We start from the raw sequence: 24386 nt of genomic DNA on the forward strand, positions 1-24386 counted from the left end.
GATTCTTTAGAAACAGAACCAGCCCTGAGAACAACCAAGCCTTTAAAAATATTTCCATACTTTATTTCTTCCTATCTTTTTTAAATAAAGAAGGAAAGCATTTTTAATCTCCATTCAGTTACATAGAATTGGAACACTGCTATGTAACAGAAATCATCATACTAATGCACAGAAACTGAAAGTCAAGCAACTTTGGTCGAGGCTGAATTGAATTAAGTGTTGATCTTGTAAACATTTCCATAGGAGGTAGCCATACACATTTGACTTTTTGTCAAATAAGGGATAGTAAACAATGATTCTGAGATCCTAATAAATTAAAAGTATTTTAAAAGCATTAAATAAATGTTTCTCTTTTTTAAAAACCAAAAGTGAAACAGCACACAGATTTTCAATAAATTAAGAAGTGAAATATTAAATCTTCAGAGTTGAAATGTCTGCATCTTCAAAGCTCCACTGGTTCCATTTGATAATGTTTGAAACTATGATTAATAACGGGACCACATTCTAAACAACTTGTGTGCAAGGCAAACTCTGCGAATATTACCATTCACTATGGTGTTGTCCATAGTTTTACACCGGTGACCTGAAAAACAATACCGTGCCACTGGATATTCCATTTTCTTTCTCTGACAGCGGTCTGAGTAGATAGCATGTGAGCACTACAGACTTTTCAAGTTTCAACCCCTACCCAACAGTGCTGGCTTAAGTGCCTCCAGCTGCTGTTCCCATGAACACAGTGTTGATTGGTGGTAGAGAGGATGCCATTTCTCTACCATTTGCTCCATGGGAGTCCAAGGTTTCTTGAACTGGATATTGATTGGAAGTTCCATACATACACTGGGATGAGGAGGAAGGATTCGGGGTTTGCAAGCTGGATGCTGTAAGGGAAAATATAATCATCAATTGAAAATTGACTGACATTTTCTTTTTTCTGTGCCACTCACTTTACGACTTGTGCATTGAGCACATATATCTGTACTAAATTTGAGTGTGTATGGTTTCTCAGAGCAATGCTCATCTTTTCTTCCATTTCCCCCCCTGCTATTCTCCCACAAATTTTCCTTCAGCACATTTCACAAAGAAAATTCAATTTCAAACATAAATTCAGACAACTGTATCACCAAAATATATCCCCAGTCTACGTTCTTTTTCCAGCTGCACCTCCACCACTGTAGTTCAAACCACCATCTTCTCTTACCTGCACCAACACAGCAGCCTCCTAACTAGTCTCATGACCCTCACCCTGCAGAGAACAGCCAGGATAATCTTGCTGATGTGTGTATTAAATTGTCCCTCTTCTCAAATGCTACAATGACTTCCCATTACTCTTAGAACAAAATCCAAGCTCCTTGCTGTGGTTCATAACATCCTAGATGAATTGGTCTCTGCCTTCTGATTTATTTTACTCCCCTCTCTTCATACACTGTACTCAAAACACATGAGCCTTCTTTCCGCCCATTGAATTTTCCCAAAATGGTCCCATTTCAGAAACTATGCAACTTGCCATTTCTTCTGCCTGGAACTCCATCATCAAATCTTCACATCATTGCCTCCTTATCACTCAACTTGCAACTCAAATACTTCTGCCTCAGGAATCCTTTCCGAGCTGCCTTACCTAAAGCAGCTCCTCCGTTACTATTTGTCATTTTACCCTATTTAATTGACCTGAGAGTAACTGAAATTATCTTTTTAATGCATTTGTTTATATTTTCATTGCCTTATCTCTTCCTACTGGAATGTAAACTTCTTACAAGCAGGAACTCTGACCTGATTACCACCATAACCTCACACCTAAAATGAGGTTCGGCACATAATAGTAGGTTCTCAAAACTTTTTACTAACTGGCTCGCTAGCATTACCTTTCCTGCATTTTTGGTTCCTGCCTTCTCAGTGCTGTTTTTCTTCTTTTTCTAAGTACCATCATCTCTGTCACTAAAAACCAGGCTTTATAATTAAGGAAATATAATTATAGGTCCTAACTCCCCTTGTGCCACTCATTCACTTACTCTATTCCCTCTTTTCACGCTGAAGCCCTCTTTGCAATTTACTTGTAAGCCAGCTCTGACAACTAAAGCTTAGAATCTGTCCTACACCCAAACTATGTTTCATCAAAGCATCCACTATCACTACAAGTAAACAGAACTAATGGTAACAATAGCAACTCCGTACATTTCAGTCTCACAGTGAGGAAACTTCCTGAAGTGGAATTTTCTGCTTCATTAGAGTAACCCAGAAGCAACGACCATCTGCAGATAGCATAAGATGATAGCAGACTCTGCTCAGGGAGCGTCTGTGATGGTCATAGGAAGGGAAGAAGTGCTTCCTATTGAATTATTGGAAAAACACACTGAGTGAGGAGAGATGCAATGTATTTCATTTTCCCTTATGCTCTGTTTGGGTGTCAATGCCCTCTACTTATGCTAATCTGAAATCAGTTCCATTGGAAGATTTCAATCATCTCATTTAAACATTAACACTCCGCCTTGATACTTACGTGGATATAATACTCGCCCTGTGATACCTTATTAGCAGGTTTAGAAACTAAATCTATGCATTTGTTTCTGCCCCTTTTTTCAGCTCAGTGATGTAATGAGTTCCTACTATGTGGCAGACTCTTTGCTGGGTGTCGGTGATGCATCTAGTACAAGTGGCCGTATTTTCTTAGAGACAGCAACCTGGCTGGAATAAGAAGCTAGGGGACTTCATGGCAAACATACAGTTTTGCTCATTTTTACTTAAAATGTATGTTCTAGAATAAGAAAGCAACATTTTCTACAGAGGTATCTAATCACATTTTACATACAACTGAGAAAATTATAGTAACCTTCATTACAAGTCACCATTTTTTAAAACTTGGAGTGGTTTTAGGATACTGACGGAGATTATGGGGTCCAAAGACAGCTCTTGGCACTGGCCCTGCTTCCAACAGTGAACAAGAGAAAGTGAGAAAAAGATGTCATCATTGCCCTTGTAAAACTTAACAGATTTTTGGACTGCGTTTGACAGGTTACCTGAATTTTTTGCATACATAATAGATTCCAGAGATTTGTTTTGGAAAGAATACCAGATCTAGCAGTAGGTTGCATGGTGACATGTATATAGAGAAATGGCAAGGCTTTTACTAACAGATTCAGAAACATAACTTCAGATCCGAAGTGATAAACCAACTGTGGGAACGTGAGTGCCCAGTTAACACTGCATAGCTGAGGTTAACAACTTTTAAAGAACGTTTTCAAGAAATGTTAATATAATTTACCTACTACAGGAGTTCGACATGCAACTGCAGCTGGTGTGTCTGCATAAAACGAGCTGGTCTGCTTTCTACTACCATCGTCTAAGAGGTTGAGTGGATCATGGATGTCACCATAGGGAGGCAGGGAGCGAACACTGCTGATGACAGAAACATGTTGATTCACCATCGATCCAAGTCTGTGAGACTCTGGGTAGTTCACATTGCTTCCGTAGTACCCTACAACAGAAAACGGTGAGAATGTAGCGTTAACTTATTACAAGTAATGTTCCAGGAAGATAAACAAAAAGGACAAGGTAATAGGATAGAGCCCTAGAGATAGCATACTGTAAATATTACATTTACATCTACATTTACAATATGGTTGGATTTGTGCTTATAGATAGATATGGTTCATTATGTTGTTTTTTGTTTTAAAAAATACATAGGCATTATCATATTATCAAGTCTGAGATGGAAGACAACACCTCTCTCATATTTCCCTTATTTAAGTTAACAAGATCTTACAATGCTTATGAAGAAAAAAAAAGGCACTGTCAGCCTCTCACAAAGATTACTTGTCAAATACTGATTTTATTTACAGATTCATGTTTCTGGGAGAAGGACTGGCCTGCGCTGAGGAGAGGCGCATCAGAGCAGCCTCTACACAGAGCTTACTTTGGTGGCTGACTTAAGTCCACAGATTTTTGCAACTCGGTAACCTCAAGGTACTTCAACGGGAGGCACTGTTTGGGTCCTAATCTTTAAGATCTGCTGCTAGCTCTCCGGAAGAAACATTATTCACTAAATTTTCAAAGGACAGAACATTCTTCTTTTGGGCTATTAAGGTTGGTCTCAAACATATGGTTTGACATAATATTTTTGCATCATGCAGGACATTTAGAAGGGCAACTTTAATAAAGTCACAAGAATTAGGGATATGTTTGTATGTGGCAGAAATTGGCTCCAAATATCTAAGATTCCATGATTTTGAGAAAGCTCTACATGGGATGACATGCTGTTCACCGGAGGTAGAACTCCATGTCTGATTTTGCCTTACTGCCAACTCAAAAGCCAGGAAAAATTCTTAAACAATTTCAATACCATTAGGTGAATTAGGAGGCAATGTTGCTCCTTGGCAGCTGGCAGCTCCTGTGTTGCTCAGGAAATTGAAGCTTCCTGTATTTAAAAACTGCATACTGTGTGAATCTTGGCCATGTGGGGATGGTCCATAGCTGGAAGATGGCCGAGAATTATATGGGGACCCAGCACAGCTGCCACTGAAGAAGTCTCTAGAAAGCTGCTGTTCACTCCAGACCATGCATCGACTGTGCTCGGGGCGATGAGGATAGAGTCCCGATGGGGTGTGAGGCTGTGCCCTAAACACAGTCTGATAGTTAGAGTTGGTCCCATAAAAGTCATGGTTGGCTTGAGGGAGAGTAGGATAAACAGGCTCTGAGTATGCTGAGCAGTGTGCTGGGGCTGACAGCACTGGGCCCACACTCGGGGGTCTCCCTGCCATTGGCCCCTGATTAATGACGCTTCCTCGGCTCGCCATGGCTGGAGAAATGGGTGGTGTCATCAGATGACCAGAGCTCTGGGAAAGCTCCATTGGACCTGGAAAAAAGTTACCAGAGCATTCACTAGCGGCAAATTAAAAATAGATGGCTTCACAGCTTTCAAAATTACGCATGATTTATTACTATACCTTTTTTCCAACTTAGTTCATTTCTAACCTCCAAAAATAATGGGACTAGGGACCTATAAAACTCTAGGTTTAAAAAACAGCATCACAACAGTGTATTTCACAACAGTGGCAACTTTCGGAGTTAGTGACTATGGAGGAAAGCTTGGGATGGCTTCATCCTTCCGTGGGTATAAAGATGATTAGAGATCAAGCTTGGGAAGGGCAAGGGGTCTGCTGTTCACATTTCTCTGTAATTAAAAAACAAGCTGAAGGCTAAATGGTTTCAAGTTTAGGGTAAAGAAAAGGGCAATAATGTCAAAATGACCATGGCTTCAAAGCGGTCAATTCAAAACTTCATACAAACCCCACTGATGAGCAATGAGTTATGAAAGCCGCCAAATCCCTGGGTCTCCAATTTTCCATTAGTGGAATTACGCCCCTAAACTACCCATTCCAGGTTTAAAATTCTGTGTGTCCAATGAAGTAAGGTATATAGAAGGATTTCAAAGAAGACATAAGGCAATAAGCAGACTTAAAGTATTATCTAGTAGCTGGTTTAAGCCATAAACATTCAGATTGACAGAAATGGGACCCTACACCAAAGAGGAAAATTATTGTAATGGTTATCCTAAAATAGCTGAATCTACTTTTTAATGGAGGAGAAATAAAGTCTCCTCGAAATCCAAAAATAAACAAGAAGCTCATATTTTTTGACTTTCAAAGCATTTTAATGATTTTGTGAACACCTAATCCATTTTTTTCTTCCACTAAATGAAAATAACCAATTATTGGGACCTCTGAGATAACTAAGAGAGTATGTTAAAATGTGATACCTATCTTAAAAATGGTATTGATAAAAATGTGAATGACAAATGTTGAAAATCACAAAAATATTATAAAGCTTTGTTATAAGTCAGTGAAGAGAAGCCTTTTTATTCTTGAAATGCCTGGAGTTTACCAGCTTTAAGAAAACAAAGGAATAGTTTCCTGTGAGACATATTGAAGCCTATGAGGTTTTCTTGGTTGTTTCATAGCCTACCAGTGAGCGGCATGTTGTCTGTGTTCCCAGCAGGGAATGGGTGCAGAGCAGAGGTTAAGCCTCCAGGTTGACTGGATGATAGAGGAAGATAGGTTGTTTCCACATGGCTTTCATTCTTCACGGTATCGCTGGGAACAGTGCTCCCTTTATTACGGTTGGCCAGAAAGCATGAACTCGGAGAAGCAGTGAAGGCAGCTTTACTTGCATCTGGAAAGATTTTTTTAAATAGGAAAGCTAATATCATTGCCATATTCTTAGTGGATAAGCCCAAGTTAAAAAAAAAAAAACTGAAAATGTTCTAGGGTTGTGTCATAAATCTGGAAATTCCTGAGAAGTGTTTTCCATGGGAAATAAGACTGGCAGATCTTTGGTGTTGGCAGTGGTGCTGGTTTTTGTTAATTGTATATTTGTGGATGTAGGTGTGTTCTTCAGGGCACTAAATAATCCACTCTGTAGTGAACAGCCTTCAAAATGCAAGTCATCACATCCCAAATATATTGTGTCCCTCCTTCTTTAAATTCCTATAGAACTCATCTCTACGCCATTTATAAGGTGGTATACCACATGTGCTGTCTTAAATTCTAGTTATTTTTGTATTATTGTCACTTGTCCAATATTATCTGAGTTCTCAGAAGTTAAGAATATTGATTTGTATTCTTCAGGGTTTCCAGTAAAGTACCTTGACTACTCTATATACCAATGGAGGAAAGAAAAAATAGGGCTCTCTTAGTGTTAGTAACCTGTGTTAGTAGTGACATTTTGGGGGTAAAATCTGAGACTGTTATAAATCCATTTAACAAGTGTGCTTACAAATTCTTGAACTTAGGTTTCAACAAAGACATATGCAAAACAAGATATACATTTTAAATCACCTGAATTCTTCATATACTTGTCCAGTAAATTCTGTAACTCCTGCTCTTTGTCATTATTAAACTGGGTCTCCATGGCCAGCAGAATGTATTCATCAAGAAGCATTCGGATCAAATGGAAAGAACCTTGTTTATGGATAGGGAATGGGGAGAGGGCATTGTGAGATGAAATGAGGGAGAGAAAGAGAAGGAAAGAGAAAGAGAGAAGTCAAGTTATCTTTGTGACCATCTCGAAACACTTTACAAGGAGCAACTGAAATAAACAAATACTTGTTGGACTTTAAATGACCTGCTAAGACCAACATGCTTAACTTGGGTCTCTAATCTTTTTGTGTACCGCCTGCCCAGCTCACTGTGTGTACTGTCCTGCCAGCTCTTTGACCACTAATTACATCAAAGGAAAATTCGGATGAAAGTGAGACATGCTTTATGCTTTAAGAGGGCACACATTGGAGTGTGATAAGCTTTAACCTGGGGAGAATGAGCTCTACTCTGCTCTATTTCTGTTTACTTTGTACTGAATAATTAGACAATAGCCAACATGGTCTGAAAAAAGTATCAAGTAAGAAGATGTCTTTCTAGCCTGAAACAAAATGCTCTTTCATTTGAAAAAAAAGGAGAAAAGTAATTTTCATGTGGAAGATGTCCTGGAAAACCTCAAACTGCTTTTAACTGTTCAACAGATTTTCCAACAAAAGTCTTTTTTCATAATAAGGTCAGGTTTAAATATTGTATAATTCAAGAAACCTTAAATATAAGCAACATATTTCAAATCATAGACAATATATTTTGTTCATCCCTCAATACAAGTTCACTGATTTTATCTAATTCTGTTAAAAATTAAATAAACCAATTTAGTTAACTGTAACCTATTTTATAATGCGAGGATTTCTCAAAATGCAACTACTAAATGTGGAGGTACTGTCCAGGAGATAGCGTTATAACTACAAACTAAGAATCTCAGAAATTTTAGGAAAAAGAAGGTATTCGATTTTTGAAAAAGCTAATGACTCAATTGTTTCATAAGTTGTATAGATCAGGATAGATGGTTCAAAAACATATGACAGCATGTCTTCTAAGCTGGTCTTGGATTCTTGGAATACAACTATGAGGGTAGGTTCCTGGAAAAGATGCAAACATTTGCCATATTTCAATGAATAGCAGTTTTGGAAAATAACGTATTAATTATTGTTTATTTGCTTGTTTAACAGAGAAAATTTATCGAAGCACCGATGGAGTGTCATGGTCATAGCTGCTATTTATTGTGTTTTCCAGGTCCTGGCAATGTATTTTTATATATATCACGTCACTCAAGTGCCTCTATAACCCAATGAAAGAAATAGTCTCCCATTTCTACAATGAGCAGCCTAACTCGGGTTAAGCCAAGCCGAAGAGAAGCAGTGTTAGGATTTAACTCTGTAAGTGGTCTGACTACAAAACCCAGGCTAAAACCGACCATTCTCCACGGGCTCAAGAGTCCAATTTGAGAAATGACAGTGCCACATGCTTAAAAACTGATAGGAAATGTGACTGAGGCATGAAAGATATAATTCATCTAAGAAGAGTTTTATAAAGCACATAAGATACCAAAGCTAGATGCATTGTTCAAGGTGAGATTATGCATTACTCGAGCACCAAAAAAGCTCCACTTTAGCAGAAAGTCTTGAGCCCTCTTCTTTAATGATCTTCCATTTTGTTTGCTGGTCTAAAAGTAAAGGAACAAAATGAAACTATAGAATCTGTCATTTCATTATTACATGCTTCCTATGTAAGATCAAGAGGTAGAAAAACTGACAAACGGACAGGTTGACAGGGCATGCCATTTATTTTATCAAATAAAATGATGTGTCTAGGGATTTTAATTTTCATATGGCTTTGCCATCATTTTTCAGGTTAATAGGTCTTTATTCTATATGGTTTTGTTACCTAATAAATTGGACAACGAAATGAAATAATTTACAAAATATTTTCTCTCTTAATTTTCCTTTGACAGAGCTTTAAAAAAAGCAGAAGGCGAAGTATGAAGGAAGGGTTATATATTTCTGTGAATGATTAACTCTGACTTCTCTGGTCCTGAATGATCATCTGTTTTCCTTCCAGGAGAAAAAAAGTCCCTACACTATAACTAGTTTCCTTGATATGGAATGGCTAACACCAACTGGTGATGGATATATTTGTTCTTATGGCCTTGTTTCATGATGGATGACTTGAAGGTTAACTGAAAGAGTTGAAGAAACCACATGAAAACACAAAATACTGAGCTCCTGGAATTAAAAAATGTAAATACTTAAAACCATATCTTCTGTCAGCTTTTGTGAAAACGTGCTTTTTAAGAAAAGGGCCAGCTCTTTCCAGTTTCTAAGTTTATCTTTCACTACTGATGTTACACAGCTGTAACCTTATTGACTGATAGGGAAGGAATAGTGTCTTGTAGTCTGTCAAAAAATGACAAATAGAATTGCAACTGTGCCCAGTGCTCTCAAATCTGCCATATTTCTAATCCTGATATTTGACTTCCCTTATTCCTAGGGTTTCAAAAGCTTTTCAAAGTATTATTACACACAGCCTATCACCATCCCCCACCATTCAAGAAATTACAGCCAGTTTAGCATTTACTATTAACAAAATTTTATTTTCTGAATATGTCATTGAAAAATACCTTAATAACTCTCTGCTCTACCACAGTATCCAACCATTCAATAAAAGCCTCCACAGTGGCATTCTTCTTAAGGAGATCTTTCAGTTCTTGGAACACTGTGATAGAGTCATCTACCATGTAAAAAGGAAAAAAAAAAAAGAAGAAGAATATTGCACACTACTTTGAACCCAAGAGGAAACCTAAAAGTAGAAATCATTAATAATTTTATAGAATAAAAGGGCAAGACAGGTAGATTAAATTAAATGTGTTAAAGAAGTTATTTTCATATCCTGGAAACTAACAAAAATTCCTTAGTTCTTTACTCTTCAAAATTTTAATCATAAGTGTCTATGTTTTGGTATATATTGAAATGCAGGTTTATATACTATATACTAGGGAAGAATTGTTGTCAGTAGAGATGATTATTCATTTTGAATGCAATGTTTTCATTAAATGCAACAGGTTAGTTGAAACCTAATGACTGAACTAAGCTAGACTTGTTGATTTCCTGCTTTCTGAAATATCCTTTATCTTTAGCAAAAATTAAATTCTGCCCTGCAGAATTGAGCCACTTAAATAAATAATCTTTTATCAGGTAAAAGTTAAAGGGGCAGTTAAGGACTATCATTTTATTAAAGAGTTTGAGGTTTACTGAATCCCAAAGGGTAATATAATTTTATGTTAAGAAACAGAAAGCAGGACTGAGGTTAGACTGTCCCCAGAGAGCAGTGTGCTGTAGCCTATAGGAGGCTGCATTTTTTGGTGTTTTCAGAGAGAAATGATGGGAGAAACAGTGGGTCGTTATCCCTGGGAAATGGAACCGGTCACACGTACTGGCTTGGTAAATTCTGTCAGATTGTCCAAACCTAAGCAGGGCATTTCAGCTTTGAAAAACAGTATTGCATTGAGATATCATTTTGGTATGCATTACACACCATATGATGCCAAGAGTACAAAACGCATGGAAATGCGTATGCTTGTAATATAAAAATGGAAGAAAACTCACAAAACTCAAAACTGTTTTGATTATTCCCAGGTTTTTTCTATATGGATTATTTCTAGGCAATGAAATTATAGATGACCTGCCCTAAACAAAAAGAGAAAACTTACATTCAGTGTAGATATCAGATTCAGTGTCTGTGCTGCCCGAAATGGTGAGAAGGGCCTGAGATCCAATACTATTCAAGTCAACCTTTTCAATGTCAGATACCATAGAATTCACGACATGCTGGTCAAAGAGAGCTGGTCTGGCAATCTCCATAAAGAAAGTAAAAAAGACAGTAAATTATATCACTGATCCTCCATCAAAAGAAAATTTTAGCTTCTAGAGAAATAGTTCCTTGAGAGAAAAGTATCATAAATAACTCTTTTTTTATTTTAAAACTAAAAGCAGTAGCTGAGATTCATGATCATCTCTGTTAAAGGTTTGAAAACTATTTTCGGAATAAGAAAATAATTCTTTTCACCCATGGTCATAAAATAAGAATTTCACAACGTTAAATTTCTTATCTGGAACTATCCCAAGCTAGTCTTTCAAAATTCAGGGGGCTAGAAACCTTCATAAAGCAAAGGATCATTTGAGGAGAGGGCAAGTATATTTTAACAATATACAAACATGTAACTCTAATTTAAGAACTACTTTTTTCTCCCTATTTAAGAGAACTAAATTAGAGGTAGTTTAAAATGTGTTGTGGGTTTCACAACATCACACGGGCTCATTCCCCATAACCTATTAATTTTATTAATTGGATTCATTTATTAATTGAATTCATCTGGCAAATAAGAGTTTTACATTTTACGTTTCATTCAAAAGTTTTTTTTTCTTTTTTTACTTTCTATTTTGAAATAATTTAAAATTTACAAAAAAGTTGCAAAAGTAGTGCAGAGTATTTTCACATACTGTATCCAGCTTCTCCTAATGTCATCATCTTACATAACCATTGTATATTATCAAAATCAGGTACAATACTAGTAACGCTGGTACAATATTAGTAACTAAACTAACTAAACTAAACTACCGAATTTCATCAGTTTTCCCACTAATGTCCTTTTTCTGCTCTAGCATTCACTCTAGGATCTCATGTTGCATTTAATTGCTGTCTACTTAGTCTCCAATCTCTGAAAGTTCCCCAATCTTTGCTATCAGATGATTCATGTTTTATTTGGTGACTCAAATACCCTCAGCTTACCAACGTACCTGTGCAAGATGCAAGAAAGATGTTTGTCGTTTCAGAGATGATACAAATCTTCGCACAATAGGTATTTTCTTGTCAGTTAGAGCTTCTGGCAAATTTTCCAAGGATGAAACAACCCATTGTTCCCAATTTTTAGCAAAATTTCTTATGTCTGCTAATAAGCTACAAAAACCCCCAAAGAACAAAACACTCTATTAAATGCTAAGTAGTTCAAAATGCATTAAGTAAATGCAGTTTAATGGAGGTATATTATTATGTTTTGATTCCAAGAACATGACTGAAGTCAGCCTAGGTCTGCCATTTATCATCTCGGTCAAAATACTCAGTCTCCTGAAGGTCCAATTTCCTCATCTGTTAATAGGAATAAGAATGGTATCCAGGGAATTCCCTGGCAGTCCAGTGGCTAAGACTTCACCTTCCAGTGCAGGGGCTGCGGGTTCATTCCCTGGTCGGGGAGCTAAGATCCCACATGCCTCGCGGCCAAAAAACCAAAACATAAAACAGAAGCAATATTGTAACAAGTTCAATAAAGACTTTAAAAATGGTCCACATCAAAAAAATAAAAAAAAAAGAAAGAATAGTATCCATGTCACAGGATTATTATGAGGATTACATGAAATAATTCATGGAAAGTGTTCAGGTTAAAACTTGGCAGGCAGAAAGTGATCAATAAGACATACTTTATTATTAATATTAATTCATAATTCAATCATTTTCTATAAAATATTTCTGGGAAAAGGTAAGTGTGCACTTGATTTTGCATATTTTGGCTACTGAGAGACACGCATAGGGATCATAATGCCATTTCAGGTATTTCATATTTGTTTCTAGTAACATATTCTTATAATCCAAATATAACTGTAGAACAAATTACCACAAACATACTAATTAGAGGACCCCATTTAGAAAATTGCAAAGGTTGGTTGTGTATATCTTATGAAAACATACAAAAATTTATAAATCCATCAACAATCTACATATTATAGCTCAACAAAACAGATCTAAATATATTTAGGATGGGGCATATGTTGGGGCACAGTGACATAGTACAGGAAAAAAATAGGCAGAGTTTGGAGTTAAACAGACCTCAATTAAAATCTAGGTTCTGCTCCTTAAAAATCAGCTGACTCTGGGCAAATTAATTTCTTTGTACTCCCAGGTTCCTCTTTGTGAATTTGGATCATAACAGTTACTTTAGAATAGTCTGACAAGTTGTTTTAAAATAATCTAATTGTTCAATGATAAGGAATTGGTTAAATAAAGTATAGTATTTTTCAGATGCTGGATTTCTATGCAATCAATCATTTAAAAAATGCTAATCTATATTTGTTGATATGGAAAGATTTTCATAGTATACTGCAATAGTATGTGTACTATAATTCCATTTTTAATATGCCTAGAAAAAAGTCTGTGAGATACAATAATAACCTAAGACATTAAAAATGTGGTAAGACAATGAGTGATTTTTTTAGTTTTATTTTATATGAGTGATTTTTTAAATGCATTTATGCGTGTTTTTCATTTTCTAAATGAATATGAACTACCTGCATACCTAAGAGATAAATAGTACTTCTCAGGCTAAGTGAAATAACTTACGTAAGTCTCAAATCCCACACTGTGTTTAATAAAAGTCAGCTATTATTACTATTAGTTACACGGCTGAATGCCTGTCACTATGTAAGCATAGCCATTTTGCTGTGACACAGAAGTGTTAAGTGTACCTAATTCAGAGCTCAGGATAGATGTTTAAAGACAACGTATTAATAATTAAAAGAAACTATTGACCAGGCCAATATCAATTATTATTTAAGTAAATAAACCAGTCTAGAGGAAAAGGTAAATCAAAAATAGAGATTGTTTTATCAATCATCATGTATTTATTGAGAACCAACTATGCTCACCCTATATGTATTTGTGCCCCAAAATACTAAAATAAATTTCATTACTTTACTAGAATTCGTTTTTTAAAAATTGGCTTTTTTTTCAAGTTCCTATTGTTCTCACATCAGAACAATAGGAAAAGACTTTGTGAAAAATCTTCAGGCATCATTTCAATTTGAGATCTTATTCCTTTGTTAAAAGAAGGTGGTAATTCCATTATGCTACTTTCTAATTTTGGCAATTAAGATCAAAGTTATAATAAATATAAAATAATTTTCCTTATAGTTTTATTATTGTGATTATTTTCCATCAATTATCCCCATTCATCTCCCTCTAGCCAGTTTCCATTGAAGAGCTTCCTCAGTAACCTAAAGGTCAACTACACTTAAATATTTATTTCTCACGTGAGCAGCTCTCAAATTAAAGGGATTTCAGGATTGTTCCATCAATTTTGTTCATTGAGGTTTGAATATAAAAATTGAGGCACATCTCTTATAGCTCATACAAAGGGGCAGGAATAGGAAAATAATATTGGTAAATGAATGAATTTCTACTTAATGTTTTGCTTTACTATAATGTATAAGGTTAAACCCTATACAAGCAACTATCATATTTTATTGACTGAACCTACCTTTCAGGCATTTCTTGCATTGTTGCAGGAATGAGTACATCTGTTAGAACCTTAATCACAGCAAAAGAGAGTTAACATAAATCCTTAGTATTTCTATAGAAACACATTTACTCTTTGTCAATTACTTTTTATTCCTAGCTTTCTAGAGAATAATATGTTAACTCATTTCTGAAAGTTATACTTTTATCTCTAAAATGCATGTATATGTGTAAGCTGTGTATGTGTGTTTGTGTGTGTGTGTGTGTGTGTGTGTGTGTGTTTGTGTGTGTGTGTGTGTAAAAGGCAAGGGGAGTGGGGGTATATAGAAGCACTGCAGTGCTAGTTAAGCAGGTGACACGAATGTACCGGGTACAGAGAGCTAATTATTGGAACATAAAGAACACTGAAAATAAAGGGCTACTAGACTGAACCTTAAATGTGGGTGATATGGTGAGTAGGACCTTGATGAGAACTCGTAAAAAGAAAAAAAGAAAAAATTAGTGCTGACTGATCCCAGCTCAGGAAAAACTATGATAAATAAAGGAGATGGGGAACAAGATAGGATATGAACAGTACAGATCCCCTAGGCTGGCTCATAAACTGAGTGCACCAGCCTGGAGAAGAGGACCAAGAGGTCCCCTTGGATATTTCAAAGATATTTCAAAACGTGAGTAGATACTCATCTACAAAGGCTTGTGCAGCTTACCAGCAAAATGCACATGTAGTCCGTGTATATGAAACACTAAAACAAGAGACAGTATTGTATATGCCCAGTATGCTAGTTACCAATGAACTGGCCTTGGCAATCATGTACAGGTCTATGGACTAAAAGCTGACCACTTTCTAGGGATGGGATGAAGATCTTACAGAAGTTCATATTACACTGCTCTATTTACAGTGCTCACTGTGCCTCCCTGGGTCCACCAGGAGGAGGAAAAACTTTGTGCACGTAACGGTACTTAAACTCTGGACTTTTGTGTTGGACTCAAAGAAATAGACCATTTGTGGTGGGGGGGAAGTTATGCTTTAAGAATATTTCTTGGAGGTGTTGAATGACAGCCCAAAACAGCTTTACCTTGATGCTGGTAAGTGTGTGTGCACGAGTCCAGGTCTTTTCTTATACCTACTCTTAGAACCACCTTCTTTCCCCTTTCTGGTTACTTCCTCATGTCTTAAACACTTCAGACAATCTGTTAGTGCAAACTAAACCCTTTCTCTCTAAATGATGATATTCTTATTTGACCCAGAAAAATGAGACGATCCTTGCTCTCCTTTGTCCTTCTTCAGCTTTAGCTTGAACTAAAGGTAGAGACTCTATTTTCTTATACTGCGATGAGGAAGAACAGAACAGAGGATGAAAATATGGGCTCCCTCATCCTGGTTCAAGCCCACCTACAGTTCTTGATGTGCAAAGTTGCTTCTGGACTGAGTTTATCTAGCTTCTGCTTCACTTCTCTGCCAAGTTGAGAACGAAACAGCAGCAACTAACTTAGAAGGATTTTACTTCCTAAATACTTAACAGGATTCCAGCTTGGGTTTTCTTGCTTACTCAAATTATGTTCTTAAAGGAAAGCTTTTGTTTTTCCTTCTGACAATTTAGGAGGTTAATGTAGACAAACTCACTTTAAAATACCCAGAATGCAGTACAGTTTGCTTCCTCAGCTTGGACCTGTGTCTGCTCTAACTAGGGAACAGACTGTTGGGGGAATTAGCTTCACCCTCTTCCCCGCTGAATGGCGGGCTAGATGGCCAACCAGCTCCTATCTGTTTACGATATCCTCGTGATCCTTCTGTAGACGCTTGGGGACTCTTATTTGGCTTAAGAACAGAATTGGTCATTAATGCCTTAACGCTAGAGATTTCCAAATTTTTCAAGTTATTAGTCCCATAAGAGTGCTTAATTCTGCTTTCCCCAAAACACTGATACTGTGAAAAAGCCATTAAGTTATTTACTCTGAAAACACCTTAAACAGTTAATAAAAATTAACTAAGTTTTTATGGAAGTATGTCACATTTAGAATCATTCTTAGCTGTAAACAGAAACTGATTTTGTTTTACTTAATGAAAATTTATATTAAAATACATTCACTATTAAACATATACTATTAAACTGCTTGCTTTCTCATCAGAAAAATAATTAATAGTGTATCTCCAGCCAGGAATAACAAATTTATTGAAAATATATGGCAAAAATTTAGATGGAATGTTTTTTAAAGAAATATATGGTTCATGTTTGACATCCTAAGGAGCTTACCTTATAAAGAATTGAGTCACAAACACAGAAAATGTCAATGATAACAGGGTTTTCAAGCAGGGGAAGAAGATGATCAGGCATTCCTTGCCAAAAGTGTAATAAGAAATGCTGGATCTAGTTGAGAGCAAAGCGTATGTACATTAATATTAACATTTTCCTTAACATGAACTCATATGAAGAACAGGACAAGAACGTTTACATAATATAGTCAGCAAAGCATTCTTTGTCACTCTTACCTCCTCAAAGTTTCCATTTATTGCATTGTCCAGGATGCACTGGCAGTGAGTTTTGTACATCATTATTAGGGTATCAACCTATTTCAAGGAAGAAAAATCTTAACAAAAGCACCCTTTCAGTGCTGCCTTCATTTTGTTCATGCATTCATTTGTTCATATATTCAAACACATTTTTAAAGTTCATGCTATGTACCAAGCATTGTGCACAATCCGAGGAACCAAAAATAAAGGCACAATTCTTATTTTAAGGAGCCTACTGCCTTGTGAAGGGAGAAAGGCAAGCAAATGGACAACTGCAGGACAGTGTGATAAGAATGATGAAAAAGCTGATGTTCAGGAAACTATGGGCCAAAGCAACATTGTAGTTTTCTGCTTAATAAAAAAATTACCTTTGATTGGAGAAATAAATGTAAAATGGTAAAATACATCAAATCTTCACACAGTTTTATTAAGTAGGTGCTTGGGTAGTGTGGTGCAGTGGTTTCCTGTGGAGTCAGCTAACACTGAGCATCAGCTCCACTGCACTGTTTTGCACGGGTTGCTTTGTCTCTGACCCCAAGCTTTATATCTTCAAGTAAGGTAGTAATAACATATCACTCATAAGGTGTTAAAGAAGATTAAATGAGATATGACGCACATGGAACAATTTTCCTGGTATGAAGTATAAGACTTTACCACTTTACCTAAAATTAGTAATAATATCAAATGACTTGCTGACCAAAAAAAGATTTGAACATTAAATGTCTGTTATGAAAATTCTTTATTTCCATGTTACACTGATGTTTGTATTGCAGAGATAGGAAGTTTTAAACATATTTTAAAATATGCGATGGATTCGAACTTGATAATATTCTGGCAAACTAATAATATTCATATTCAAAACATCTTTATTTCATAAGCTAGAAATATTCCTACCTGTTACAGGTTGTGTGTTCTATGTGAACAGGAACAGGCTTAGAGGTTAGAGGTGTGAGCTTTTCCTGCAGGATACCTGGATTTGAATGCTAGCTCTAATCTGCTACGTGATACTGGGCAAACTACTTGACATTTATGTGTTTAATTTCTTCATCTATAAAATGGAGATCATAATAACAGTAAATATCTAGTCAGGTTGTTATGAGGACTAAATAAATTAACACATGAAAGTGGTTGGAGTAATCCATAATTCATGTTAAGAAACTTACAGTTGTTAGCTATTTTTACCTTCATAGTATCTAGGGTGGTCATGATGATGGGGGTGTCCTGCCCTACTCTTTGCTCTCCAACCTTTGTCCCTGCAGCCCAGCGACAGCACATATCTTTGTGGTTTAGCGCAAAGCTGTATAACGATGACATGCAGATTACCAATCTACTTCCAAGGAGGTATGCCGACTACACACCTCTGGCAGGACATGTCACCACTGATGCAAATGAGACATGCTCTTTACTTTAAGCAACGATTTTATATTTTTAGATAGGTTGCCAAGACATATTTCTAAAATGAGGATAAGGACAGCATGAAAGATAGAAAGGAATTCATAATTCTTGTCCAAAATTAACCCTTTGATCCCTGAAACCTACTAAAGTACAAGTAAACTTTTATCTTCACAAGTATTTCCATTTATTTGTGTCAAAATTTTTTCTCCTATACACAAATCATCAAAAAATTTAAATCTTATAACTGATATTTTATTTAATATTTACATAGTCTTAGGACAATAAATTTTCACTGTAGCATACTTTGCAGTCTTTATAAACATACTTTTGCTCAATTTTCTGAGAATAGACACCACATTACAGAGAGTAGGAGCAGAGGCAAGGCTTAGCTCTAGTAAGGTCAGTGAGCAAGTGGGGGAAGGGTGGCAGCTGCCCTCAGTGACACTGTGATGGGGGCAGAAAGCAGGCCTCTCACCTTCAGCCAGCACCCCGCACTGGGGTCAGCTTATCCCTAGGAAGTCTCCATCCTTCCTGCCTCAAGAAAGTAGGTGCTTAAAGTGCTTAGCTTCAGCCCCACCCATCCTTCTAAACTGACAACTTACCTGGGGAACCTGGCTACTGGCTAAGAAGGTAAAAGGCAGGGCCCAGATGTCCTCAAGGGACAAAGAGTATTAGTCCCTGGAGCTCATGATGGGGACGACTGGGAATGAATTTAGAAACCAGGGGTTATTTAAGTGTCTTGAATACTGAATGAGAAATGACCTACAGACCAGTTTTCAAGTTGGCAGGTAAGGAAGTCCTTGGAAGCTAGCAGAGAAGCTGAAATAAACTATTGGAACGTATTCTTCACTTCTCTTTTTTTCTTTGTTACTGTCTCCATCTACCCTCCTCACCTGGTATATTTACACAGTAAACATCTTCTTGATATGTTTGTACGTAAGCTATCCTCTCCACAAAGGTGAGCCAACAATACCCTTCCCCAAAGAACTGTGTTCCCCGAGGTCCCACAGACTTCCACAAGTTCCCCCACAAATTGCCACATGTTAACACCTACTGGAGGTGTCTCAAATCTGAAGTCATAATATCACACATTATTTCTATATGGTTAAAAAAACGATGTGATAACCTTGAGGAATGTGATGGGAGAGGAGAATAGTAGGAAGTGGACATACTCCAGGAGACTTGAATCAGCATCTGAGAATTATCTTCTATATTTTGCCTGTTCTTAACTGGGAGAGTAAGTCTGTCATTAGAATGAACACTGGAAGTTGCTGTGCATCTCTACTTATCTATCAATAGACCTTTTTATCAATGTGTCATTTTTATTTCTAGTTTCTACAAAAGCCCATTACTAAAGTAATACAGGTGGACATTGTTAATCATATTCCTCTATCTTTGCACCTCAAAATATGAACTGACTTAAACTTACTATGAAAGATGTTTTCCTCAAATGCTAATAAAAAATGAACGTTAATGGAAAGAAGAATGTAGAAATTTTATGCCCTGATTTAATAATGGATCCTACTATTAGTCAGCAGATAGCCAGCAAATGACTCTAGAAGTTCAGAAATAGAGGAGGATTTAGCTTTAGACTTTACTACGTAAGCACTGAAAGTTTATTTATAAACTGAATTTTATGAAACTGTTTCTACCTTAATTTTCAACAAATTTTGCAACAGAGCACAGTTTTACAATGGAGAGGAATCTTTGGAATCTTCGAGTGGGGTCCTTGCATTCATCTAGGCATTTCCCCCTCAGTGCTAGGAACAAATTCTGTCCTAAGAAGTGCTTGATGACCAGTCACTGAAATTAAATAGAACTAGAAAATATAGAAAAGATAACGCTTATAATTAAAGAAATTGCATGTGATAGACACATTCTAGTATTTTCTTCCTTGATACTGAGTTTTAAATAAAAATAATCTTTAGTCTTTACAGGTTTATTTTACCACCTTCTGATTATGTACTATCATGGGGATGGTAAATAATTAATTGGAAAGTCTTTAATCGATGTTAGTAAATGTTTGTCCCTCCTATAAATCAGTCTATTATGTTTGATTATGTAGATTTCTATTTCCTGCGAGTGCCATGAGATTCCCCATAAATTGAGATATGGAACCAACATATCAGAAAATCAATAGAGAAGTATCTTTAATTGATACCTTGTCCTTAGAAATGCATCCTTGGTACACAAGGTGTTGAGCACTGGGGAATTCTGGAAGAAGTGTTCCAGTTTTTGAGCTAAGCGAATATTTACGAGTGAAGCCACCCTATAATTTAGAAAAATGAAAAGAAATAAATCATTATCAATTGTTTGACTCCAAAATACAATTCTAACAAAATAGAACCTTACAAAATTTCATTCTTTTTCATCCTGCAAACCATGACAAGTTAGGAGATTTGGGTAACTGTTTATTAGATCAAATAACTGAATAAACTAGACATTTCAGCAGAATTACTGTTGCCAAATCATAAATAGTTTCACAGTCTGGATATTTTTCTTATACTTTGGATTTTAGTTTTAGACACTTGCCATTTTTCACAACTTTTAGAAATTTAATTTTAGTTCACAAGTTTACATTTGTTAGTGACATAAGTTTTGAAAGATCTATTTTTAGACTACTGAAATTATTTTAATATGAAAGGATCAGAAATTGCCAAATTTACTTATGGATTACCAAATCATTTATGGATTAAATAAATGAGATGATAATAAGTTAATTAATTTATCCAACCTCAGAGATAGTTAATGGTAAAATTGTAATTGGAGTCCCAAACTAGTACTCTGGATTTTCCCATCTCAATCTTCTTCCCCCTGCCAAATTCAGATATTTGTTCTTCTTTTGAATCCTCTGGGGAAAGCATACCTCTGGCAGTTTTCAGAAAATTAGAAAAAATGACAAATAAGTAACATATAATACTGCAGTGCTAATGTACCTACAAGAAACACACACAGAAAGAGAACGCATATTCATGACGGAACCAGAGCCTTAGCGAATCAGTCTCCCAGGTCACAACTGATTGTTCCTTCTCCACAAACAAAACTTTAACAAATTGGATTCTAGTAAAAAGTTTGGCAAAGAATAAAATTGTGACTATGGTAAAGGAAGTAAAGTGTTCCTGGCAAGGACCAAATTTCATTCTTTCTCATAGTTTTCCTACATTTGCTTCTCGAGTTTTTGTGTTTCTTTGTGTGTCTTTGTCATACTGAAGATGTTTACTAGGCAAAAGCTTTATTACTTACATAGGTAGATTGGGTCCCTACCCTGTCTTATCATTCCCAACATTTGTAGACTCTTACGGAATTATCATGATAAATCAGAAAGAAGTTGGGGGGACTTTTGGGTCCTTAAACACCAATTTCTTATTGACTGATTTGATATATACTTTCACACAAATTTTATACTAAAAGTGCAGTAGAATTTCATTACTTTCAGGTTAGGTTTTAGTTTTTGCCTTGTTAATCTTTATTTTCAAGTATGGATAGAAAAAGATTATTCTGATTAAATAATTTTAAAGAAATTAATAAAGAACTACTACATAAATATCATAAACTGAGATAATAGCATGGTTGATACAAATTAAATCAGTCTTAATTCAAGATATGCTTCAAAGATTTTTAATTGCTTTGGATTGTCATTTATGAGCATCAATTATCATTGTACTGACAAAGAATGGTACTGTCAATGAATAGGGAAAAATAATAAAATGCAAGAAAATAAAGAATTTAATCTGGAAGGAAGTGATATGGCAAAATATGAAAATAACATTTGATAAACATTAAAAAAATGCACCTAAATTCTAACTTTAGGAAAGTTTACATCTTTTTCTTATACCTTTTCTCTTGGGTGGAATATCATGTTTAATTTAGCATAATTTGGTGAGATTAGAAAAGAGAGACAAAGAAATAGAAACCAAAAATGACAATACATAATGTACATGGTGTATTAAAGTTAGGAATATGAGAATAGTCTCATTTCCATGAAACAAATATAATTAGTAATCAAAAATCTTTCTACAAAGGAAAAAACTGGCCCAGGAGATTTAACAGATGAATTTTCTCAAACATTCAGGAAACAAATCATTTCAAACAGAAAAGATTTTTTCCATACAGTGAAAAAGAAGAACCACTTCCCAATTCATTTAAAAACTTTTATGCCAGAATTGGACAAGGACAGAAAAGGAAAGAAAAATTATAGGCCAATCTTGCTTAATATCATACTTGAAACAGTACCAGACAAAATATTAGCAAACCAAATCCAGCAATCTATAAGAGTGATCATAGCCACCTTAGGTTTAAATTGATCACATTAACAGAAAAAAAATGAGAATTATATATATTACATAACCATCTCAATGGATGCAGAAAAAGCATTTGTTTAAAATCCATCTACCATTCACTACTTTTTCTCCCTCTCCCCCCTCTCTCTTTCTCTCTCCCCTCCTCCATGCTAGAAACAGAGGAAAACTCTTTAATCATTCAATAAATATTTATTAAAAACCCACAGCAAATATCATCCTCAATGGTAAAATACTATAAACATTCTCTTAAAAAACACGAATAAGATAAAGTTCCCTACTGTCCTATCTTTTATTCAACATTGTATGAGTTATAGCCTGAGCAGTAAGACCAGAGAAAGTGATGAAAGATTAAATATTGAAAAGAAAGAAACAAAACTAGCATTATTTGCAACTGACTTGGTTAATTACATTGAAAACTAAAGCAAACTGCACAAAAATTGTTACAGTTAACAAGAGAGATTTTCAGCAACGTTGCTGAATACAAAATCAATGAAAAAGTCAACTGAATTTCTAAAATCAAGAAACAAATATTAAGAACATACAATGAAAAGATACTGTATAAAATAATAACAAATATTAAAATAAAGTTGAAATATCAGTAAAGGGATAGAAAATCTAAAAAGAAATTCTAGAGCTGAAAAGTACAATAACTTAAATTAAAAATTTATCAGAGGGATTCAAAGGTATATTTGAGTAGGCAGAAGAAAGAATCAGAGAATTTTAAAAAAAAGGATAATGGAAATTATTGAATCTGAGAAACAGAAAGAAAAAAATGTAAGAAAAGTAAACCGAATCTAAGGGACCCATGGGAGATTAACAAGCAGACCAACATACACATTGTGGGAATCCCAGAGGAAAAGGAGGGGGAGCAGAGAGATTATTTGAAAAAATAATGGCTCAAAACATCCCAAGTTTGATGAAAAACATGAATATAAACATCCAAGAAGCTTAATAAGGTCCAGTTAGGATGAACTCAAAAAGATGTACAGCAAGACACATTATAATCAAATTTTCAAAAGACAAAGACAAAGAGAGAATCTTGAAAGAAGCAAAAGAAGTAACTCATCACCTACAAGGGATACTCAATAAGATTATCAGTGGATTTCTCAGCAGAAACTTTGAATTCCAGAATGACATATTCCAACTGCTACGAGAAATAAATTGTCAACCAAAAATCCTATACTTGACAAAACTGTTTTTCAGAAGTGAAGGAGGAATCAAGACATTTGCAGATAAATAAAAGCTGAGTGAGTTTGTTACTACTAGACTTGTTCTACAGGAAATGCTGAAGGGAGTCCTATGGGTTAAAATGAAAGGACACTAGACAGTAGCTTGAAGTCATACAAAAAAATAAAGATCTCAGTAAAGGAAAATACATGGGCAATTATAAAACTAGTATTATTGTAACAACAGTTGTAAGTCTACTTTCTGTTTTCTACATTATCTAAGAAACATTTTTTAAAAACAATTATTAGTATAAAAGCTAATATTATTGTAACTTTGGTTTGTAACTCCACATTTTGTTTTCTACAAAATTTAAAGACTAATGCATTATTTTAAAAAACTATTATTGTATATTTTTGGACACACAATTTGTAAAGATCTAATTTTGTGACATTAGTAACTGAAAGAGAGACAGAGCTGTAAAGGAGCAGAGTCTTGTATATTATTGAAGTTAAGCTGGTATAAATTCAAATTACAGTGTTATAATTTAGGATGTTAAATGTAATCCCCATGGTAACCAATAAGAAAATAGTTATATAAGGTACAGCAAAGCAAATGAGAAGGGAATTAAAATGGCTCACTACAAAAAATCAACTAAACAAAAAAGAACAGTAATGCAGGAAATGAGGAGTAAAACTGCTCTAAGGCATATAGAAAACAAATAGCAAAATGACAGAAGGAAGTCACTCCCTATCAGTAACTACTTTAAATGTAAATGGATTAAATTCTCCAATCAATCAAAAAAAAAGTCATTGGCAGATAGATTTAAAAAAAAATTATCCAGTTTTGTGCTGTTTATAAGAGACT

General features: G+C 35.3%; 1 protein-coding gene across 1 annotated transcript in view; it reads right to left on the reverse strand.

Moving 5' to 3' along the window:
- Window positions 1-702: 702 nt before the first annotated feature.
- Window positions 703-24386, reverse strand: part of RFX6 (regulatory factor X6) — a 55415-nt gene continuing 31731 nt past the window's right edge. Inside the window, exons 7-19 of the mRNA XM_060030562.1 lie at window positions 20216-20323; window positions 16639-16716; window positions 16403-16516; window positions 14170-14219; window positions 11660-11819; window positions 10573-10717; window positions 9484-9593; window positions 8412-8529; window positions 6828-6950; window positions 5956-6162; window positions 4334-4846; window positions 3257-3469; window positions 703-878 (exon numbers count right to left, since the gene is read on the reverse strand). Coding sequence (XP_059886545.1) covers window positions 703-878; window positions 3257-3469; window positions 4334-4846; window positions 5956-6162; window positions 6828-6950; window positions 8412-8529; window positions 9484-9593; window positions 10573-10717; window positions 11660-11819; window positions 14170-14219; window positions 16403-16516; window positions 16639-16716; window positions 20216-20323 — 2115 coding nt within the window. The remainder of the gene's footprint in view (window positions 879-3256; window positions 3470-4333; window positions 4847-5955; window positions 6163-6827; window positions 6951-8411; window positions 8530-9483; window positions 9594-10572; window positions 10718-11659; window positions 11820-14169; window positions 14220-16402; window positions 16517-16638; window positions 16717-20215; window positions 20324-24386) is intronic.

Source organism: Delphinus delphis, chromosome 14, assembly GCF_949987515.2.
Source record: "Delphinus delphis chromosome 14, mDelDel1.2, whole genome shotgun sequence".
Classification (NCBI taxonomy): domain Eukaryota; kingdom Metazoa; phylum Chordata; class Mammalia; order Artiodactyla; family Delphinidae; genus Delphinus; species Delphinus delphis.